Source organism: Streptopelia decaocto (genome assembly GCF_964273445.1).
Source record: "Streptopelia decaocto genome assembly, chromosome: 7".
Classification (NCBI taxonomy): Eukaryota; Metazoa; Chordata; class Aves; order Columbiformes; family Columbidae; genus Streptopelia; species Streptopelia decaocto.
The window spans coordinates 53,164,590-53,188,190 of NC_138661.1; the positions used below are offsets into that span (position 1 = coordinate 53,164,590).

The window sequence follows — 23,601 nt, forward strand, 5'->3', positions numbered from 1 at the left end:
TTTGAGGGGTGCAAGAATTACCACCTTAAAAACTGTGTAACCAATGGTGCATTGCTGTGAACTCTAAGAGTCAAATTCCTATCAGCAGAACTAGAAAAAGACACTACATCTCCCTGCTTCCACTCCAAGGGCCACGTGTCTACACCAGAGGGATTTTTGAAGTTGCCTATTTAGCTATAAGCAACAGATAAGGCCTGGGTTTTTTAAAGCTTACAGAGCTTTGATGTGAGTTGTTCCAAAATGCTGCAGTAATACTAGGAATATGAATAGGAAGAAGGCTGTGCGGACATTTTTCCCTTATGTAAAAATTTATCTGATGCATCAAGGAAGAAATTGGAAACCACTCAAAACCCCTGTAGAGAGAGAAAGTAATTATAAAACTGAGGATGCAGTCTGTGCACTCTGCTGACTATGACACAGTATTACTAGAAAAAAGAACACATTATTAAAAAATAGATCAGACCCAGAGCTGTATGTGCTAGCCAACAGACACCATTAGTGATTGTGTGAGGAACCACGGGTGTACTGTAGTAGATGGATTCTGCAGTCTTTACTTAGGAAAGCTATTTTTCATGCCAGCATCTCCAGACAGCATTTTGGCCCAAGCAGGCAACAGCAGAAAATTGTTTATGTACACATGAGCACAGTTGAAGTTCCCCCCAGTCTGTGTGCTCAAGCGTCAGGTGACAACAATCCTCATATGCACCAAACCCACTAGTGATGGATGCAGCAGAAGAACATACAGGCTGGTTTTTAAACAGGTTTTCTTGGTGGACTCTGGCTGGATTATGCTAAAGTTAAAAGAATGACAAAGTGTGAGCCATGCAACAGCTCTCTGTGCATTAAGAAGTGATAATGCCTTCTTACTGGAAGAACTCCTGGTCTGAGATGGTGCTTGTGTGCAAGAGGTGGTTGAGCCCTGCATGTGCAGAATCACTGGAACAGTTCATTTCTCCATCCTTTCCCTGCTTGGAGGCACTGAGCCGGAAGAGGCTGGAGCAACGCAGGGCAAGTTCCAAAGCATCCAGCCAGCATCGGCCTGTGAAAACAAAAGGAATTATCTAAGCACAGGAGAGTAAATAAGACCATTCATTGCTTCTCAAAAGCTTGTTGCCTGGGAGTAAAGCTCATTAGAATTCAGGAAGTCATTGTGTACAATAACCTATTTTTCATATACATAATCCCTAGGTTATCTTGCCAGAAATCGTGCATTTTAGTGGCTGCATGAGTGGTACATCTGCACAGGTAATACAATGGGAAGCTGTCCTGGTTTCGGCTGGGATAGACTTAATGTTCTTCCCAGCAGCTAATTTAGTGCTGTGTTTTGGATTTATCATGAGAATACTGCTGGTAACACACTGATGTTTTAGTTGATCCTAAGTAGTCAAGAACTTTTCAGTTTCACGTGCCCTGCCAGGTGCACAAGAAGCTGGGAGGGGGCACAGCCAGGACAGCTGACCAAAACTGGTCAAACGGATGTTCCACATCATATGACACCATGCTCATTATGTATTTTTGGGGAGGACGTGTGGAGTTACAGCATTTGCGTTCCCCAGTAACCATTACGTGTGATGCAGCCTGGCTTTCCTGGAGATGGGTGAACACCTGCCTGCTGATGGGAAGTGGTGAATAAATTCCTTGTTTTGCTTTGCTTGCCTGCGTGGCTTTTGCTTTACTTATTAAACTGTCTTTATCTCAATCCATGAGTTTTCTCACTTTTACTCTTCTGACCCTCTCCCTGTCCCATCTGGGATGAGAGAGCGAGTGGCTTTGTGGGGTTTAGTTGCTGGCTGGTGGTAACCCATGACGGAAACTCACCCCAACTCCCTCTCCCCTAATAGCGTCTCTTCCTCTAAATTCCCACAACCTGTTCACATCTCCTTTTGCCCCTTTCTGATTTAGTCTGAAATGCAGGAAATGTGTACAGATACGGTCCTTTCAAACCACCTAGCAGCTCATGATTGCAAGCAATACACCCCGATAACACGTTCAGCATCTGGCATCCCCATGACACACACTCCCCAATGGCAGGGAGACACCAGGGCACTGCGCCGTGCAGGAGAGGCCCCTGCTTGGTGTGGGATCACTGAACCACAAGCAGGCTCGAGCATCCCAAAAGGGTGTAGTGCTGCAGTAACAATCTCTCGGAACAAGAGCCAGGAAGATCAATACTTGCCAGACTGATTAAGACTAGAGGCAGTTGCTTGTCAGGCTGTTTATTTTTCCTTTTCTCTGTATTTTTTTCCCTTTTCTCTATTCCTTCTCCCTGTCCAGTCCACCAGACAATGTGGGGGGAGCATCAGTTTTCCTTATCTTGTCACAAAAAATCTTTACTTGAAGGGTCTACTTTGTAATACCAGAAACTACAAGCATGACTCAGAGATGAGACAAACCACACACAGCTTCACCAGACTTTTTTAAGGCCTGAGCAGGTCCCACAGGCAGGCAGCAAAGGAAAATCACAGGAATCCATACAGACCCTTGGCTCCTTCTGCAATGATCCATACAAATCTGCAAAGCTGTGTGTTAGCATAAAAGCCAAATCACCACAATGCTGGAGTCACTGTGTTCGGGGAGCATCTGAAAATAGCCTGCTTCTGTAGCGCAGTCATTAATGAGGCCAAGACACCTGCAAATTGGCTGAACATTCAAGAACTGAGGTATCAAGGGAGTTATCCTCTAATTTCAAGCATGTAAAACAGAGCTCTTCATTACACTCCTCAGAATATATTTTCCCAATAATGAGAAGTGTGCTTGAGAGGCAATGAAGAAAACAAGGATTTTGCTCTAGCAATGGCAAGTGTTACAAATAGGTTTTCCCTGGACCACATACATTCTGAGGTCCCATTTGGGAAACGCTTCCATTACATTCAATTCCATCACACACTTAGCATCAAGTGCATGCATAAATCCCACTGGGATCCTGCTCTCTTGCGCAGAATTCCCATCTACTTCAATATGACCAAAATTTGGCTCTATAAGAAGATCAATGCGAGTTTTAAAAAAAATCCAGGTGATATGTCTACAAAGAAACGTTTAAAAACTTGAGTGTCTTTTAGTGGCTGCTTTGGAACAAAGCTGCAACCAGTAAATGAGAGAAAAATACCCCAGACTTCGAAGACTTACACTTGAACAGTGATTCACAAGCACCACAGAACCCAGTCATTTATTCTAATCTCATCCCATAAATTTCTTCAGCATCAGCTTACAATTTAATAATAAAATCACACATAATGGTTAATAAAAGATTAAAAAGGTTGAAGGCTGTTGGAATTGATTTCACACTATTTTGTATTTAACAAATATTCTTGCATTAAGGCTTCACATGTAGAGATTTATTCTCTTCTCGCCATGAGGAGGATTTGCATGGATAACCCATTAGAGTTAATGGCTGTGCTGAGCACAAATCCCTCCTACATATCCCCTCTCCCCCCAAACACATCAAGATGAAAACCCATTTCACGTTATTCTGTACAAGGGAGCACATTCCTGTTTAGGCTCAGCTCCTTCAACTTTACCTTTTCTTTTCCAGTTCTGCAGAATGAGGACTGCATGATTTGACATTTGTAAATGCTGCATATGTCAAGATATTTTTGCATTCAATGAGCTTGTAAAATCAGGTATTTTGATAGGTAGCTTGATTTGTAGCAGCATGAGCACTTTGGAGCAGTAATGGGGCTACAAAGATGATTAGGGGTCTGAAGCATCTTTCTTAGTTGGAGAGACTGAGAGAGCTGGGTCTGTTCAGCCTGGAGAAGAGAATGCTGAGAGGGGATCTCATCAATGTTTATATATATCTGAAGGGTAGGTGTCAAGAGGATGGGACCAGACTCCTTTCAGTGGTGCCCAATGACAGGATGAGGGGCAACGGGCACAGACTGAAGCACAGGAGGTTCCATCTGAATGTGAGGAGAAACTTCTTTACTTTGAGGGTGACAGAGCCCTGGAACAGGCTGCCCAGAGAGCTTGTGGAGTCTCCTTCTCTGGAGACATTCAAGACCTGCCTGGACACATTCCTGTATGATCTGCTCTGGGTGAACTTGCTTTAGCAGGTGGGTTGGACTAGAGGATCTCCAGAGCTTCCTTCCAACCTCAGCAGTTCTGTGATTCTGTGATGGGGGTCAGCTCCTCCGCCCTCTGGGGCACTCACACAAAGACAGGACCTTATGATGGTTACAGAAATGCACTGGCTATGTTCACACTTTCTAACAAGGGTGGCAAGGGTGACCCCAAAGTTCCCTTCAGCCACGTCGCTCTCCGGATCTGCAGGCAGAGCAGTCTCCGCTGGCTGTCACCCTGTCACTGCCACTGGTATTCACTGGTACTGACATGGTACTCACAGGCTTGGTCAAACCTTTGGGCTTCTCCACCACATTACCAGAGGAAATTTCTCCATAACATATCTAGGATTTTTATCTCTTTGGGTAACTCCCTGGAAAGGGTTATGAGTAACTTGAATCTTTTGGAAACCTTATTCAAGGAGCCTAAATTAAAAACAAAATTACAAAAAAAAATTCTGATTTTCCAAAGCAGAGACACAAAGCTCTAGAGGAACTTGCTATTCTTTAGCAGTCAGAGTAACTTGTGCCCCACAGAACACAGAAATGGCATCAGTTTGCCCTTGTTTCCATTTCTAACAGAAACTGAGTTCAAGGGAGGCACAGAATCCTCAAGGTAAGAAACGGGCCTTCAGCCATCAGGTGGTGCTGTGAATCCAAACAAATACATGCCACAAAACCAGATGTAAAATCTAGGATTTCCTCTGCAAATGAAAAGGTTACATTTTCTGCAAGTCAACAGTGTGTTAATTGCAGCACAACACCGTAAAATTATATCCTCTCAATTTCAGGGATTGCACACAAGATAAATGTATTTCATTGCTAAGGGCCTACATAAAATGTTTTTACATTTGAGTGATCCTGCTACTGAGCAATATTCTTCTTTATTGTGGAAATGATACAAAAATGCTAGCATTTGGATTACTTAATTGCTTACCTGACAGGTCTACTCACTCCCTCAGGAACTGCAGAAGGGGAAAAACATATGTGGTCACATAATTAAATGTTGTCATCTATAGTCACAGCAGTCTGCATGAAGGCTTCATGGTTACCTTACTTCTCACATTTTTTGAGTGGTTGACTCAAGTCAGGTTTTTTTGTATACAAGGTAATTGGGAGCTGGGAACTAAGTATTCCTTTTCAAATGTTATTTCCAAGATTGACCTTTTCTTCTTTGTATTTAGTATTTTGTCACAGACTTCCAAGGGGCAGCCCACAGAGTAAGCTCTGGCTCTTACCTGGGCTGTAGAGGGGGAAGGATGAAAGAGGGAGAAAGTAAAATAACACTCCCATGTATCTCACAAGCCACATAACAAGGGTTTACAAAACTCAGCAACAGAAATCTTTCATCCAAGCTAACAGAGTTCTCAGTGAGGATAACAATCAACAGAAATGACACCCCACCCAGAGAAGATCCCCAACTCTGACGTTCAAAGCCCAGCTAGATCATCATACTGGCAGCCAGCACGAAGGGGACGTTCCACATCACCCCTTTTCGGCACCTGAACTGGTCGGGTGGGTGGGTTGCTCAGCCACATTTGGCTCCCTCCAGGAATGATGAAGAAAGAGTGAGACTCTTTGATAAGGCTGTTCCTAAAGCACCAGAAGAGGATGTCCTACCAGAGGGCTAGAGCTAGCCTGGGTTTCTGCTCTCTTTTGTAGCAACCTCTCTCCTTGCACTGATCATGGGTTTCAATATCAAGTCCCTACATCACTTTAGCAAATGATGATCACAGCATTTGGCACGTGACAGATGTCCCAGGAAAGTGAGATGTCAGAGGAACACATCTGCACATCACTTAGATGTGCTCACTGAAAAAAAACAAAAGAGAGATGAAACAGAGTTGTCACCCCTAAGTAGGCCTGCAACCTTTTTTCTCTGCTATATGTGTTCACGGTAAAATGACAAGAGTCATCAGTGACAATTTGAAAAAGAAAACTCATTGAAAAATCAGTTAAATACAGCTGGGTTCCAAAGTTTATTCCTTCATGAAAAGTTTGGAGAAAAAAAAAAAAAAAGCTAATACAGGATGTGTGTCGCCTTGACTTTGCAAAAACAAAGCCAAATGTGCAGCCCACATATGGTTTGAAACCTTCCATATGCTTTCTCCAGGCCTTTTTGGCTCAGCAGGCTGGAAAAGCACCTTGTGGTCCTTTGAGATGACTCCTGCAGTACAGCTGAGCAACTGGGAGTCACTACGGCTCCATGCAGGTCGCTGGGCACTGCTGGCACCATGTGGAAACCTGGAGGCTGCAAAGCTGAACAGGAGCAGGCACGTGCTCACACCAACTTTCACACGCAACAGGAAATACTAAAACTAAGTGACAAAAAATTCCTTCTCCTCCTTGGAATAAAAACAACAAACAAACAAAAAAAGAAACCAAACAAACCCAACAAAATGAACAAAACCCAACCCAATCCAACAAAAAAACCCACAAAACACAAAACCAAAATAACCCAAACAACTGAAGTTTGCTTATGCTGCTAACCTAGGCTCAGTTCAAGAAATAACTTGAGTTTGTCCTAGTCTTCAAACAGTATCACAGTATCACAGTATGTTTGGGATTGGAAGGGACCTCAAAAGATCATCTAGTCCAATCCCCCTGCTGGAGCAGGAACGCCTGGGTGAGGTCGCACAGGAACATGTCCAGGCGGGTTTTGAATGTCTCCAGAGAAGGAGACTCCACAACCCCCCTGGGCAGCCTGGGCCAGTGCTCTGTCACCCTTACTGAAAAGAAGTTTCTTCTCAAATTTAAGTGGAACCTCTTGTGTCCCAGCTTGATCACATTACCCCTTGTCCTATCATTGTTTGCCACAGAGAAGAACCTGGCTCCATCCTCATGGCACTCACCCTTTTTATATTAATAAACATTAATAAGGTCACCCCTCGGTCTCCTCTTCTCCAAACTAAAGAGACCCAGCTCCCTCAGCCTTTCTTCATAAGGGAGATGCTCCACTCCCTTAATTATCTTTGTTGCACTGCGCTGGACCCTCTCCAGCAGTTCCCTGTCCTTCTTGAACTGAGGGGCCCAGAACTGGACACAATATTCCAGGTGTGGTCTCACCAGGGTGGAGTAGAGGGGAAGGAGGACCTCTCTCGATCTACTAACCACACCTCTTCTAATACACCCCAGGATGCCATTGGCCTTCCTGGCCACAAGGGCCCAGTGCTGGCTCATGGTCATCCTGTTGTCCACCAGGACCCCCAGGTCCCTTTCCCCTACGCTGCTCTCTAATATGTAATTTCCCAACCTATACTGGAACCTGGATCTAAATTTACAATATCTCCCAGAAAAAAAAAAACAACCCACACCACAACACAAAAAAACAAACCACTCACAACAAAACACACACATATGCACAAAAAAAAAAAACCCACACCAAAAAACCCCGAGAAAACAGGCAGTACTAAAACTGCTACGCTTTTTGGCTTTGAAATTCTTAACAGTCACCATCATTCACCTGGAACAACTCATAACTTAACGTGTCAAGACTATTTGCCACATTTTGCAACAGCTGATCACAGAGGAGCCAGCCAATCTTCTCTCAGCACTCACCAATAACAAAAATCTGCTCTGAGATGAAATCACATTGTTGCACACTGAAATCTCAGTCTGCGACTACACTTTTTTTCCATTGCATTCCCACTTTTTTTCCATTGCATTCCCGTAGCTACAGAACAGCTGGAATGAATCTCTTGCCAATTAAGACTTCAAAAGCCTCACACCCAGTAACCATACATTCCTCCAGAGAGGCATCACTGAGGGAATATTATTCTTCTTGAATTATTAAAGTAATCCAGCTTTTGGCCTCGTGCCTCACACTTACAAGATAGATGCTTTTAAAAATCAACCTGACGTAGACTGTCACCTGGAAAGGATGAATTCCTGCTCAAGTGCACACAAATCACGGATGATGAGGAAGAGGCTGATTTGGTTCAGTCAATGCATGTTAAGGTCATCGTATTCAGCTGACTGCTTATTTTGCTGTACCACTTGGGTGCCTGCGTGCATGACTTCTTACACTTCAGCTGTCAAGATGCAAGGATGTGATCTCTCAGCTGCAGGTACAATTTATGCACTGAACTAAATGAAATCTGGTTGCAAATGCCTGGATTTTAAACTGCTGTGAAAGGTCTAAGGAATATGAAGGGCAGACATAAACCTAAGAAGGCAATTTCTATTTTTTCCAGTACTGCCAGGATCCAATGATATATTTCATTGTCAACTTGGTTTCAAATTGCAATCTTCCTCCTGTTTCACTGCTTCTGTGCGTGACCCTTATTTCAATAATTTAGTTTCGTCCCCAGATCAGAGCATCAGTTTTGGGGTAAGGGCCAGATGCCTAGCAAAGAAACACCACCACTGTAAGCCAGACCATCAACATTTCTGCACAACTCCCCCATCAGGCCATGGAGACTACCCAAAGCACCCCTGAACGAAAGGACAGACATAAGGAACAAAACGTAAGTGTGGTTTACAATTCCACTGCTAAGTCTTTAACCCCTGGTAACCTGCCCCATGGCATCCCCCTGGTAACCCCTTTGGTGGCAGCACCTGTGGCAAGGTGGAGACCTGCACTATGAGATTTAAGCAGGTGATGCAAAATGCTTAAGAGGTCTGGGGCACCAGTTTGGAGACCTCAAGGGCAGCCCCAGAATGATCCAGTCAGGAAGCTCGGAACAGGTTTAAACTACTAATTCTAAGCCTCTCATCAGATAAAGCTGAAATGTATACACAGTCACTGCTTTGGAAAAAGCACTTTTATTTTCTGAAACCAGTAAGAAAGACCCTGTGTTTGTACAGATTTGTATGGGCTGACATGACCTTCCAGATGTCTTTAAACCACATCACAAAGCAGACTGCTGCTGCAGTCTGTGAATGGAAACACTACTGCAGCTCGGTGGTGGTTCTGCAGGCTGTCCAGAAGTCAGGAACTTAAATCCAACCAACAGTCTGTCACAGATGGGATTCTGAAATGCTGAGATAAAAAGTAGGCCATGTAGCTGCCGATCATGATATAGTTGCCTGGATAGCAGAACTGCACATCGAACATATGCCGCAACTCAATATTCCCCAACAAGTCAAGAGGCCTCCGTCAATTACTATTAAATCTGTCAAATCCTCTGTGGTTCATTTTCCACTACTAACATGGGAAACTGCATTATGAAGAACACAGTCAGGACACCTCCTTAGAGATGCTGTAGATTCATACAATATCGCATCTATGGAGGAGATGCAAACATACTACAAATATACACTAACATTATGCAAGGAACCAGATTCCACCTGCCCTATTTGTGTCAGCTAGCTTAGCTAATATTACCTTTATCTTCAGTCTCTCTTGACCATAACTGCATCATCTACGTTTGTCCAGTGTGTTGAAGGAATGAAACAAATTCAGGTGCACCCTCCTGGAGATGCCTCTTTACAATAGGTGAAGCTATATAACAATCTACAACCATTTCAGTAGTGTCTTCTGGGCTTAAAATCAAATTCTATTAACTGCAAAGTACAAGCCTTAATCTGCTGCAGTTTATACAGGTTTTTTTTTAGCAGTTTCTACTCCTTGTGTCCTTGTCTGCATATGTTTTACACCACCTACTGACACTAATACCATTTCCAAGTCACCCATCTCCGAGCGTGACACCCATGTGTTTGGCCATTTGTCAGTACATCTAGACCACTCAGTGGAGCAGATGTCCCCAGGCTGTCCCCAGGAAGGCTAACTCACAAAGAGATTCACATCCTCCCCGTCCTGCACAAGGCATGCTAGTATTTCTGGTGTAATACTATATATTTTTTTTTCTGAAGTCCACCACTAAATGGATAGATCCCAAAGCTTCACTTCACATTGACTGTCACGGTCACCTCCTCAGACTCTCAGGATCTACCAGGCATAATGTGGGCACTCCAAACCTGTGCAAGTGACTCGAGGGCGTTGCTAGTGCTGTTCAAGAGCATGTATTATTTCATCCCTAAGCAAAGGCCCCAGTTATTTCCTATATACACATTTACGATATTTGATTGACAGGTATTTCAGTTCCTCCTCCTTCCCTTGATCACATTAGTTTTCCATCTAACATTAAGACCCTACTGTAGAGAAGCAGCAAAGGAAAATCATAGTAAACCCTAAAGTAACTCTACTTTGATCTGCCTGGCCTCTGCATGCTTACCAAGAATCTTGGCCAATATCTTGGCTTTAAAATACATTTCAGGAACTCTCTATTTTAAGCTCTTATGATACCAGAGACATGTAATAACTCACTGAGCAGAAAGCTTCCCACAGGCATTTAAATACTGAAAATTCTCATGTGCCAGATATGGTCCCTTTTGCGTTTTTTCAGCAAGTGGTGTATGACCCAGATAGAGAGATCACAGCTAGAAAAGTCTTACCTCTGCTGATCTCTTGGGAGCTACTGCTGGCTTGGGAGCCTTTATGGGTAAGGTTAGTTAGAACAAATCTAAAGCTATTCTACTCCACATAAGTGGTCTATGGCAGTTCTCACAAAAAGAGAGAGTAGAAGTGCAGCCACAGGTCTCTTTGCCAGCCTGGCTGTAAGGTTTGATCATTAGTTTTCCACCAGAATGAAACTTTTCATTTAGAAGACAGCTGAAATGCCAGGAAAAATACTTCATGAGACGGCAATTTGTCCTGAACGCACAGAATGACCACATTGGTCCCTCTGTGCATTTTCTAATTAAATTAATGGAAACACAAGTTACACAGACCTCTAAGGAAACAATAATTTAGAAAATCTGGGTTGACAGACAGTTGTTGAAGCTACTTGGTTGCCTAAGGACTCTGTAGGACTATTCTGTATATCTATTCTGTGGGCTATCTGTATAACCAAGGTTTGAAATACCTATAATTTAGTAGCTCTACCCCAACAGCACTTTTTTTTTTTCCCCAAAGAGAGCATTATATCAATCTAGCCCTTTCTAGGCAGGTAATTTTTGGAGTCACGTGGGAATCCTGTATTCCTTTACACAAATAAGTTGTACTGTTCCATAAGCTACAAAAGCATAATATTCAAATAGATGTGCTTGTACGGCTCTATACAAGTTCCACTTATTTTCATATCATTCACTACACTGGCATATGCAAACGGCTTTCAATGTTGAGCTGGTATCCCTCATTATGAACAGCCCTCCTTGCACAGTCATAGGAAGAACAGCACCTGTAATTAAAGGTTTCCTCCTATTCTAAGTGCCATGTCAAAGATGCGTTGGGCATTGTCCCATTTCCAGCCTTTAGGAGTATGTAAAACTGAATCACTGGACCAGAGGGCTCTGCTTTCAAAGAGAATCCTTAAATCTTAAAAAAATCCTTGCATCCTTAAAGAGCATATGGGCTACAAGAGCACCCTTGGTGGGGTAAGTGAAAAATAAGCATAAAATGAACAGCCTGGGTTAATTTGCTATGTCAAAAAAAATTACAGTAGTCTGAAGGTCAAATGGAATGAAAACATGTTTTTAATCTTCTTATCTACTTATAAATCACTGATTTAGGTCCATTAAAGTAATTTATAGAGATTTGCACATAGCAAACCAGCATGCTTGAGTATACTGACCTAAATTTACCTTTCATAATTTTGTGAATTCCCAGAATGGTATTTTACATGTGGACTCACCAGTATCTGGGCCTGCTGTAGTGTGAACCATGGTACAGCAAGTTGTGGCAGTGGCACGTTCCCTGACGAGATCAATGGGGCAGCTGATGGCTCTTTAGCAAATTTGTGCCCCACCTGTTGGTACCTTGCTTGGTATCAAGGTGTGGACAGTCACATCCCCGCACCCTGGGGCACAGTGACCCCAGTCACCTCCGCGACCAGGGCAGCAGGAGGGCAGGACCCTGACAGGGTCTTCAGCCAAGGAGGTGCCCAGGCCCAGAGAAGCTGAGAAGCTTCAGGACCACACTCATAATGACCACAGCCAGATGCGACCAGGCTATAAAATGGGGCCCCACCAAAGACCCCTTCTGATTGGTCTTCTCAGAGCAGCAGGTCTGCGAACAGAGCCCTCCCCTTAGCCTGGGATGCTATCTAAGGAGACTTCCTGGGACTGAATACCCTTGCCTCTTTGGTGAGTGATTTTCCTTCTGCAAAGGAAAAGGGGCAAGTGATTATTTCCTTCTGGGTACCCTTGAGTGAAAGAGGCCTCTGTTTTTTGTGAATGAGTGTGTGCATGCTGTGGATCCTCTTTATTCTTACACGGTTGTACAATAATAGTATCCTCAAACGGTACCTGAGCCTGTGTTTTATAACATTGTTGGAGTGCTAAATAATTTGGATAAACCTCGTTTCTGGTTGGTGTCTCTGCTAAACAGTTTTGGCAAGAATAAAGTCTGTTTGGAGCTTGTTGCCTGCCTAAATTGAATTTTGGGGTATCTCCATGACACAAGATAACAAGAAATTCTGGTGCTTGAGAGACAGATACCAACAGTTCCTCAATATTACTATGTCATTTTCCTCCATCAGATCCCTACTTGGTGTAAGACTTAGGCAGATAACCCACTGAAGTCCTTGCTGAACTGAGAAAACAGTTAAGCCCCCTCTCATCCCAATTTTGGGAACAAGCTCTTTGATCCTTTAGTATATACTTAGGTTTTTTTTCCCAGCTACACGCCTAGGTTCATCTTCCATACATATGGCCAGAAAGGTGGCTCTTCGGTGAGGAATATGAAATGTGCCTGTAGTTTGCTTGATGTATTCTGGACATTGCTAACAAACGGCATCTCAAGCTGGGTGAGCTGCCATTTTTCCCTTTAGACACCACGTGTTTTTTTGCACCAACCTATCTTCTTAACTAGCACAGAGTATGCAGTCTGGAGAAAGCGAATGAAGACCAAAACTTACCATCCGATTCAGAGGCTGCTCTGAAAATCAAGTAGCTGCTGGGAAGAGGCTGAGTGATCGAACCAACGTTTTCTCCCTTTGGGCCCTGGAAATGCACACAGACAAAAAGACATAAATAAGGCACAGAAGATGCAACGGACCATTCAAAGTCTTTCTACCCTTCCTCCGCAGAGTGTCTATGTTTGTGATAGGAAAGAAAGAAGAAGCAGATGGAGTAATTTAGAGAGACTCATTAGTAATCACGATATTGCTGCTGCAGCTCCAAAGCAGTAATGAGCTCTGACGTAAATGGGGCTTGGTCTAACCCATGCTCAGCTCAAACCAACTCTGTTTATTCAGATCCTTGGGAATGGAAAAATCTCATTCCTGTAGCTTGGGACAGAAACAGTAGTATATTTGCTATTAGCCATCTTTTTGCAACACCTGAACAGACTGTTCCATGTGGTGCATGCCAAGTCATTCCATCTGCAGCCTGACACACTGGCAATAAAACACCTTTTATGTGTCACCATAGAAGTGGCAGAGCCCACACCTTGTGCTCCAGGAAAGAGGCAATGGCAGACTTTCTGGAAGGAAATAGGAGAGAAACTCCATCCTGCAAACCTGTCTTTGGGAAAGGAGGAGACAGGGAAAACGACAGGCTGGGGACCAAAGGTCTCCCAGCATGGGCAAGTGCTGCAGGGTTTCAGCCCTTCACCTCTACATCAGACCCTTTCGGAACCTTTATGCTGTGGTGCCTGGGGTGACAGCCTCTTCAGGCTTTAACAAAAACAAGCTTTGCTTGTTTATGTTGCCTTTAGTTTAGAAGTTGTGGAAAAAAAAGATTATAGTGTCTTGCAAACATCCTGTCACCATCCCTTCAGCACGACCCTCCAGAAATGATTCCCAGAGAAGCAGAGTCCATCTTGGATGAGGAACTTCTCTGAGCAGAACCACACGTTCCACCTTGATCTTCTCCCTGTTTTCTCTTCTCTTGAGCTCCAGAAGCTGTTAAGAAGAAGCAGTTCCTGCACCTGGTGAGCACACCTTCATACCCTCCATGGTACATACACTTCATGCCACAACCTGGCTGAAATGGGAAGTTCAAGATGACCTGGCAATACGCACTTCCAGCCCAGAAGGCCAACTGTACCCTGGGCTGCATCAAAAGAAGCATGACCAGCAGGTTGATGGAGGTGACTCTCCCCCTCTGCTCTCGTAAGACCCCACCTGGAGTACTGCATCCAGCTCTGTGGCCTCCAGCTTAAGAGGGGCATGGACCTGCTGGAGCAGGTCCAGAGGAGGGCCATGAAGATGATCAGAGGGCTGGAGCACCTCTGCTATGAAGACAGGCTGATAGAGTTGGGGTTGTTCAGCCTGGAGAAGAGGCGGCTCTGGGGAGACCTTATAGCAGCCTTCCAGTATCTAAAGAAGGCCTTCTTACAAGGGCATGTAGTGATGGGACAAGGGGTAACGGCTTTAAACGGAAGGAGGGTAGATTTAGATTAGATATTAGGAAGAAATTCTTCACTGTGAGGATGGTGAGGCTCTGGAACAGGCTGCTCAGGGAAGCTGTGGATGCCCCATCGGGGAAGTGTTCAGGGTCAGGTTGGATGGGGCTTTGAGCAACATGGTCTAGTAGACGGTGTCCCTGCCTGTGGCAGGGGGTTGGAACTAGATGATCTTTCGGGTCCCTCCCAACCCAAACCATTCGATGATTCTATGAAATAAATGCAAGTCCCTCGTCTTCCTCCCTTGGATTTCAAAGTGATCCAGACTCCTCAAGTTCCTTCTCTTCCTCACTTTGTAACAAACAACATGAAAGCAGGTTCTTTTTCAAACATGCAGACATCAAGTCAGATGAAAACACAGAGCAGAAAACATCACCAATCCTCGCATGACCACTATGCCAACTGCAGGGTAGAAAAATCAGTTTTCTCCAGGATGCTCAAACACAGATTTCCTTGAGTTCCTAGAGAATACCACACAATGCTGAAAATCTGTAGGGAAATTTTTGCAGTTTGAGTGTGACTCTCCTCCCTTACATGGTCCTTTATGGTATTCCATCCTGCTCCTTGAAAGAAGGCCTTTTCCCTAGCATTAGTTTGTAAGCAGGGAAACTACGACTGCTACTGAAAACTGCTCCTGTATACAAGTGTCTGGTAGTTAAACAGTGATTTTATCTGGATTTTTGTTATTTAGTTCCACTCAGGAAGCCAAAATTTTGAAAGAATGCAGAGTGCAAACATAAGACAAGTATCAAATTCTATCTGTATCTATGCCACGAAGATGCAGTGCTGAGAAGGCAAGTCTTCAGTCTAGCTCCTTGTCTCCACATCTGCAGGGCTCTTCTGCTGCCAGGAGACATTGAGATCCTTGTTACTCACTTCTTTTTCTCCTCCCCTCTCCCACAGGAGGTTCACAAAATTAAGACTGTTTAAAGGCTTAATAGTGAGGACTGGCAAAGCTGAGATTTGATTAGTAAACCAGAGCAGAGCAGCTCAAGACATTACTAGTGACATTAATGCAATCGGGCATCATTCCCAACGGCATTTTTCCTTTCAGTTGCTTGCAGCTGAGCAGGGTGTTCAAGAACTGTTGATAACACCACTACTTGTTCTTTCAGTGCAGAGATTGATATTTGCTCTCTTGGAGGAATAACCTTACAACCAAAATACTACAGATCCAGAGAGATGTTATTAAAAAAAAGGAGGAGAGCAGAAGGAGGGAATAACACAAGGTTTTAACAGACATTTAGGCAAGTGGATAAACACAAGGAGCCGCCAAGTCACTCTGTCAAGGAAACATATTCAACAGTAAGGCACGCTCATACATGGAGGGGTCTGCTTCCCACAGAAAGGAGAGGAGGCCATAAACATAAACATCTTCAGAGAGAAATAAGGTTGTGTATCTGCATGGGTGAGATAATGACGCTTTCTGTCTCCCAGCCTTTCAGTCTAAGACCTCCAAGACAATGATAATCTCTTACAAAAAGTGAATGTTATCCCTGCGACACTGGGACTCAGAGCTCAGCTGCAGCCTCTGGACAGTACAATCAAGAAACTATCATCTTGTGGTCATTCCTGTCTTTACATTTGATTTGAGACTCAAAGGCATTATCAAATAGCAATGGTTGATCAGGCTTTGAGAAATGGAGTGGACTCACACTGTTTTAGATAGTGTGATGAGACATCTAGTCTTGGAAAGACATAAAGCAAAGCTTCAAAAAGGGGAAAAGAAACCTTTTATAAACAGTACTGCGGGTAACTGTGCTGTATTATGGAACAGAACAAACAACTGTAAAAGAGCCGCATAAGCCCATTACTAGAACTCCTTTCTTTAAAGGAACAATTCAAAGCTCTTAAAATCAACAAAATTAAAATTATATATATTTCTAGATTCAGTGGGTTTGACCTTGATTCACTTAGTGCTCTAAATACATGCCAGAACAAACTGCAGTCAGTAAAACCTTCCCACACCACACTGCTCAGCTAGCTTCTGAGCAAGCTCAGAGGGAAATGCAAACTATTCCAGGACGCTAATTTGGGACAGCCGGGCAAACCTTGCCAGCAGACAGCCCTACACTCCCCCTGTGAGACCAGAGGACTGACACTCACACCCTCACACTCATTACTAGGTTGGCATTCTCTGGTCTCTTCCCTGAAGCAGCGTGGGATCGCGCTGCCTTCACATGACGGACAAAGTGCCTCTGGAGCAGTATTTGGAGCATGTGGGGAAGCTTTTCTTACTGCTGCTTTTGCTGACAACTGATTTGGAGACCTTGGTGGTTTTGGCCTTGGGTTTACAAAGCCATGGGCAGAGCAAAAAGGTAAGAGGTCTAATCTATTCTCCCTGTGAAGGAGTTTCAGGCTAAAATGCTCAAAAAGCCAGTGAAACTGCGTAGAATAAAGAACTCCCTCCTCTCAGGGATATGCTTCTAAGATAGCTCTAGAAACCAGAGAGCTTTACAGAAAAAACAGTTTCCTCTGCATATATTAAGCTTTCCACTACAAGCAATGACCTTACATATTACCTACCTCTCATCTGAAAGGCACCCCAAAATTTCATCTTGCTCTAACTGAAGTTAAATGACTGCACATCGTATTTAATAGGCTAGCACAACTGGAAGTGTCTAGGGCACCACTTGAACCAGACCTTTGTTCCAGGGCTGAGCCCTGCACTTAGATCCAAACATCTTCTGAGCAGCCAGGCCAACCAGTACAAAGGCGTCCATTAATTACCCTGAGTCAGATGAAGTCCACTGATGTGAGAAAAAACTGGACAATCAACTCTAGTCTGGAAAATCCTTAAAATTTCACAAGCCATTTCAGCCAAAAGTGAAAGCTGTTTAGGCAGATCCTACTCCTACCATGATGGATAGTAACCTGGGCATTTTGCTTAAGCTCAGGCTAATCTATATTTCATGAGAAATGGGCTTTCTTTGCACAGTTATACATAACCAATTTATATCAGCCAATTCTCCTCCAGTTGCTTCAAAAGGTGGCCATGAAATGACATGAAATGAAACAGTATTTTTAGCGGTTTCAGCCTTAAACTGCTGTCAGAGTGCAGATAGTTTATCTCACAACAACCACATCAGTGATGGTTTTCTTCTTCAGGTGTATTTTGGAGTTCACCTTGTGGTGAAAGCATCTATCACATGTAACAATCCAGACTGAACTCAGGTTTCAGGAAATATCCTACCGTGCAGCTCAAATGCAGCTTTCTAAGTATGTCTCAAGAGACTTAGAATACTGCTTTGACTTTAAAACTCATACCTCTTGGAAATTCCTCTAGTACACAAATATTTTCAGAGATATATTCTCTTCATATTTAATACACTAATTCCTATTTTTGTCATATATTTCCTCAAGAGACACAAAAATTAGACATACATAAACACACGCAAATACATATACGCGTTGATAAAAACTCTTCTTTCTTTTGGCTGATCAGTTCAAAGGGAAGGGCATTCTGCCATAACACTTCAGAACTGTCAGCAACGCTACTTTTCAGTACCTGACTGTGGTTTTGATTCTACTTTTTCACTAGGTCTCCTCACTGTGCTTTTCGGAAGAATTCAGTTGACCTGTCAAATCACAAGGACTTTTTTGTTGATGGACAGCAAATAATCCACAACCTTCTTGGGTGCATGGTCTGAATAAAAAAAAACATCAAAGCTCTCAAAACTGAATAAGGAGCAAAGTAGCAATGAAACCTTTGGGATTTAAAGCAAAAGCAGTGCATCTTGGCACAGATCAGAGCTGTGCTACTGTCAGAAGACAGCAACTCTTACCCTGGTTGTTCGAGTTCATTTTAATTCTCCCCTTCTACCTTACTAAAAATCGCAAGACTTTTTATAGTGATTGTATAGCTGTGCTTAAAACTGTTCAATTAAGTGCAGAGATGAGCAGGGCTTCTCCTCCATTTTGTTAGACCTTTGGATGCCAATGACAAATGCTGTCATCACTCTCGCAAGACTCTTTCCAAGTAGATTTACTCTGCTGACCACCTTGCAGCAAGGCAGTAACTTGTAAAACCTTGTTTACACTGGTGATGTTTCCTGGAGAATTTATGTCTGCAATAACTCCACTGAGTCACTGCTTTTAATGGGGAAAGAAGAGTTCAAGAATAATGTAAGTTTTGTCTTCAGGGTATCCAAAAGATGTTGCTCTTGGTGCCTCCCAGAAAGTTCTGGGGTCTTCTTTGCTCAGAGGCATTAGATAATTTTATTCTTTTTTTTGGCCTATTCTTAAAGGAAAGAAGGAAAAGAAATGCAGCTCTTTAAAATTTGTACGGAGCTATTTCAAGAAGTGTGAAAAACTATTAATCATTTGTGTTACATAGAGATCCAGAGGTCACTGCAAGACTTACTGTGTACACAGGACGAGACTGTTTCACCCTGGGAATACCAACAGACTGAAGAAGAACTCAAAGTGAAGGAGAGACAACCTTGCTGTTTCTCTTTTAAAGAAGAGAAAATTAAGGCAACCTATAGGAAGTCACACTTTTGTGGAACAGACAAATCTTGAGCAGACCAGACTTCCAAGTCCATCGCAAACAAACACAAAACCCCAGAGGCATTAGGAAAAAAAGAGTCAAATGATTAATCTAAAAAAGTCAAATGATTAATCTGTTTTCTGCCACTTTGCCAGCCCTCTTCCAGTGTTGTGCAAAGCATTTCGTGCTTTGCGCATCCTTGTTTTGGGGAAGTCAGTTAATTGGGTCTATTCCTCACCTCTTTTTAAAGATGTAGGCCATAGCTTGATACAGCTTCTAGGTATTGATCATTTTCCTGCACTAACATGCTTCCCCTTTCCTCAGTTTATGCATGCATCTATACACCAAGAATGACACATTTGTATATCTAATCACAAGGCACCATGTTCCTTTGATGTCATATGACCAAGCTTCAGTGTCTTTAATATTTTCATGCAGTCAACTCACCATCACTAACAGCAAGTGAAGAAGTGGGAAACTAGATAATATCAACACTAGATAACACTAGTGCTCAGACACTTGGTGACCTGGAGGAGGTTGTTTGACTCATCAGGATTGTTACCTTTACTGCCCAGATTGACTGATCCAAAGGATGAAAAAGTTTAAAACAGAAGCCATCCTTTTTGGAGGGTCTCTCAATCAGCTCACAAGAATGGAGTAAGATTGTCCCAACCCACTGTCCAATCTTTGGTGTCTTATAAATCAGCAGCACTCCTGGTTTCAGAACACACCACAGCTTGGTCCAACTCTTCAGAGTCCCACGAATCTGAAGGAGAGAAAGGAAAGAACAAAAAGTTGCATTTACATTGCTCCTTAAAAGAAAACTAGCATTTATTCAGTGTTCATACAGTATTTCCAGTATGCGTTTCTCCCAAGGCCACACTTAAGAAGATACACTGCATTATCTGAACAGTCTTAGCAATCTCATAGTAAAATTCTAGACCTTGTAAATCTCACTATCAGAATCTAGTCTTCATATTTTTATTACTGGCTTAGTGTTAGCAGCTTGCTTAATTTTTTAGGCAACCAGCACTGCTAGCCCATGTGAGAATGACTTGTTATTAATCACAGAGGACATGCCAATTAGAACATTGCACAGAAAAATGTTATAACTAGTCTAACTCGACTTATAAGTCATTTTAATAGTGTTCTGTAGAACAGAGCTATTAATGGGTTTTGTCAAATAGCCCATTTTTAAAAGCACCTTCTCCAGCTGGTTTACTTCTATGTCAAGCTCAATGTGCACTCTCTCTTGTATTGGAGACATTAAATCTGACCGCGTATATTAAAGATAACAGCTATAAGAACAGGGAAGTTTCTCAGTAAGGTTAGGTTTTGCCTAAGGTGGTCTTGTCTTCAACATACATAGGCCAAACCCCAAGTCTTCTGTTGGTGTTGTGTTTTTATGGCCCAGCATCACTTGCTGCTGAACCAGAAACTTCCAGCCACAGCAAACATGCAACAGCTCTTCCACTTTAAAAGAATCTTAATATTTAACTACCATCAACATTAAACACAATGGAAATACTTTGTTGCCAATTTAATTTCTCAAATAAACCATAAGTATCACACTTTCTGGCCTCTAATACTGATTGTAGAACAATGTTGGAGGTTTTTCACACTGGTCAAATGTGATTCTATTGTTTCATGAAATCCCTAAGTTACTTTTATTTTTCTTTTTTTTTTTTAAAGAGCTGTGTGTTTGGCAATGTTTGGAAACTAAGTTCTGCCATTATGAAAGGGGCAACCAATTCATTATTAGTCAAGAAGACTAAATGGCACCAAATGAGGAGAAAAAGAGGGTCAAAAATAACAGTATCAATACAAATTTATTTGGCCACATACAAAGTTTCAGGACTTCAATGAGAAACTGTCACTAGTTGAGTCTTTGCACAAGGAGAAATTACAGTTGTCATCAGGTCCAATATGTTTCATTCTGTGCTGTGGCAACATAAAATCCAACCGTCAATAGAACAAGCTGTATCTGCTCATTTCCAGGCTGTTACTCTGTCTATTCCCCCTTCAGTACAAAGCCACATCTTCGGAAGAGGCCAGCAGACTCATAAAGGAAAAAATAAAGAAACGTCATTGCTTCCTTTTGTACCTCGCACTTTTTGAGACCTTGTTGCTACTTAAGGACATGGAAGAGATGGATGAAGTTAGGTTAAGATGGAAAGTAAATATTCCCCATAACTCTACTTTCATAGCAGTTATTTAATCACAGCTTTAGAGCAACTTCAATTCAAAAGTATTCAGTCTTCCTTCACTCAAAAAAGTGCTAATGCATAAGTAAGTCTCAGACATATCAAGTACTTCTCACTTATTTTTTCCTACAGCCTCAGAATCAATTAAATACCTTCAGCCAGTCTGCTGTGATCACTACACTGGGATCCTTCAGAGCACTGAAGAGTTGTTTGGTAGCTCTTTTCTTCTCCTGTCTGTAATTTTTTTTTTGTACCTGATAGAGAACAGGGAAAATATAGCAGCTGTAATCATGGCCTCTTTTGGGGAAGAAAGATCATAATGCATTAAGAACAGCTATGTATAGCGCAGCTAGAACCTGACCCAGCACAGGTTCCCCAGAAATGAGCACAACGAAGAACAAAACCATAATGAGATAACAGGTATTTTCTCTGCTCCTGAAGTTTCACTAAACATAATCTAATTTGGCTTTTCTTTGGGGGAAATGGAAAGAAGCTGAATATCCGCCCTTCAAATTAAAGATATTAAATCTAATTTCATCTAAACCAAGTTATTTATGCTTTTGGTTTGGTAGACAAGCAAGTGTTCAAGCAATAATTTGCTCAGAGTGCCTAGGCATACCCCTCCTAACAAGACCAATGAAGAATTACAATCCTCTTGAGGTGCATAATAGCTCTGGAACATACAAAACAGAGTGAAATAATTACACTGATTTGTTCTGTTTGCAGTACATAATCTAATCCTCTGTATAAAGCCTGTAAATGCCCTTGGCCTATAATGACTCCTAGAAGAGTCAGAGGCTTCTCTGGGTCTTGGGAAATGACTCAGAGTAGTTCCCAATGGTTTGTTTGGAAGGTGCTACTTGTTTTGTAAAAGAAAGTCAGCTGATGCTGACTTGGCTGCTTCACACATACCTTCAATGTTTCCTTCTTTGTGAATTTGGCTGTGGGAGACACACACTCTTTGTCAGAACCATTGCAAAGTTTATATTCGATCTAAAAAAAGAGAGAGGAAACAGGAATGTGTTAACATGAAGATGTTCAAGTTATGCTCTAATGAAGAGTCGTTTATATCTTCCAGGAATCCGTGCAAGAGCTGATTGCAGACTTCAGCAACAGAACAGTAGGCAAGTGCAGAAAACACAGATTTGCAGTGCACTCCAAACTCCCTTTTTATACTCATAGTTAGCAAATTCCCAACCAAATTTTCTTCATATTTCTCCCATGCAGACATTAACCTTGGTAAAACAAAACAAAAAACCCCTCTATTCTTCTTCCTACCTTTGAAAACTGTCCATCCCTTTTCAGATCTGAAAGCATTTCAATTACTGGATTAAAAACTATGAGGAGGCGGGTATAGATCTTTCAGAACTAGACTCGACATTGGCAATGACTGTTGCCCTAGCTGAAATGTCCAGAAACATGAGTGGGCAAGAAATGACCTAATCATGTTACAGATAATACAGGAAATCATCATCATCTGGCCCTGCAAAGACAGGCACAGAATATACAGTCACTTCAAATCATGTTTGATAGTGTCAGTGCTGTTTAAATTCATTTTCAGAGGCTGCAAACTGATCTCCTAATTGTGCAGATGGGCTGAAAAAATGTTTCACTTTTGTTAGACATGGTCACAATATTAGTGTTCCTACAATAGAGTACGCTTAGACAGTATGGCTGTCTGGAACCTGACTCACGACGAGGACCCCTCCTTGGATACGTACTGTCAGCAAATTGTCCAAAACTTGGTGGGGTTAGTGGCATGAGAATTATGGTAGAGGCTGGACCCTGCTACTTTTTATGTGACCATAAGAAAGTTACTTTCTCTCTCCATACCTCTTTTCCTTCCAACCTTTCATGGGTCTTATGCATTCAGATCATGATCTTTTGGGGTCAGGCACTGTCTCACCCACTTATGTATGGTTGTTTTATTAAAAAAAGCCCTTGGCCACCTTGATTGCATGGGTATGACATGAGAATAAGCTGTACTAAGGCAAAAAGTATCAAATATAGTTCCCATTTACAAATTCACTGCTATGATGTGACACAAAACTACTGGGCTCTCAGACTCTCTCTCCTGTATGTCATGAGTTGATGTAATAGTTTTACAGCACCTTCAATTTTGAGAGACCCACTTTATTTTTCCCTTCTAGTGACACAGAAACCTCTCCGACTGCTACAGCCACAAACCATGCTGAATGTTAGCGTGAGCAGGAAAATATTTAATGACAGCTGGATCAGTCCTTTTCACATAACTTAGATAAAACATGCAAATGCAAAACCAGGACACAGCAACCAGGCCATCAACTGTGCTTCAGAGACTGGCAGGAGCAAAAATGGGAGATAAAGGTGCATACTCAACTGAGCAAAACTCACTCTGGATGATGCAGGATTAGAAATTAAGGGCAGAAGGTGCAATAATGTTGTCACATACCCTTTTAGTAGTATTTCACTAAAAATGAAAGTACACTTGACACTTAAGAATAAATAGAGAAATGAAAACTC

General features: G+C 42.4%; 1 protein-coding gene across 3 annotated transcripts in view; it reads right to left on the minus strand.

The window, feature by feature from the left end:
• Window positions 1-23,601, minus strand: part of OSBPL5 (oxysterol binding protein like 5) — a 183,650-nt gene that overhangs the window by 28,056 nt on the left and 131,993 nt on the right. For all 3 annotated transcript variants that reach the window (XM_082058624.1, XM_082058626.1, XM_082058625.1), the window contains exons 4-8: window positions 22,012-22,092; window positions 21,252-21,353; window positions 19,458-19,661; window positions 12,917-13,001; window positions 868-1,039 (exon numbers count right to left, since the gene is read on the minus strand). In XM_082058624.1, the coding sequence (XP_081914750.1) occupies window positions 868-1,039; window positions 12,917-13,001; window positions 19,458-19,661; window positions 21,252-21,353; window positions 22,012-22,092 (644 nt within the window). The remainder of the gene's footprint in view (window positions 1-867; window positions 1,040-12,916; window positions 13,002-19,457; window positions 19,662-21,251; window positions 21,354-22,011; window positions 22,093-23,601) is intronic.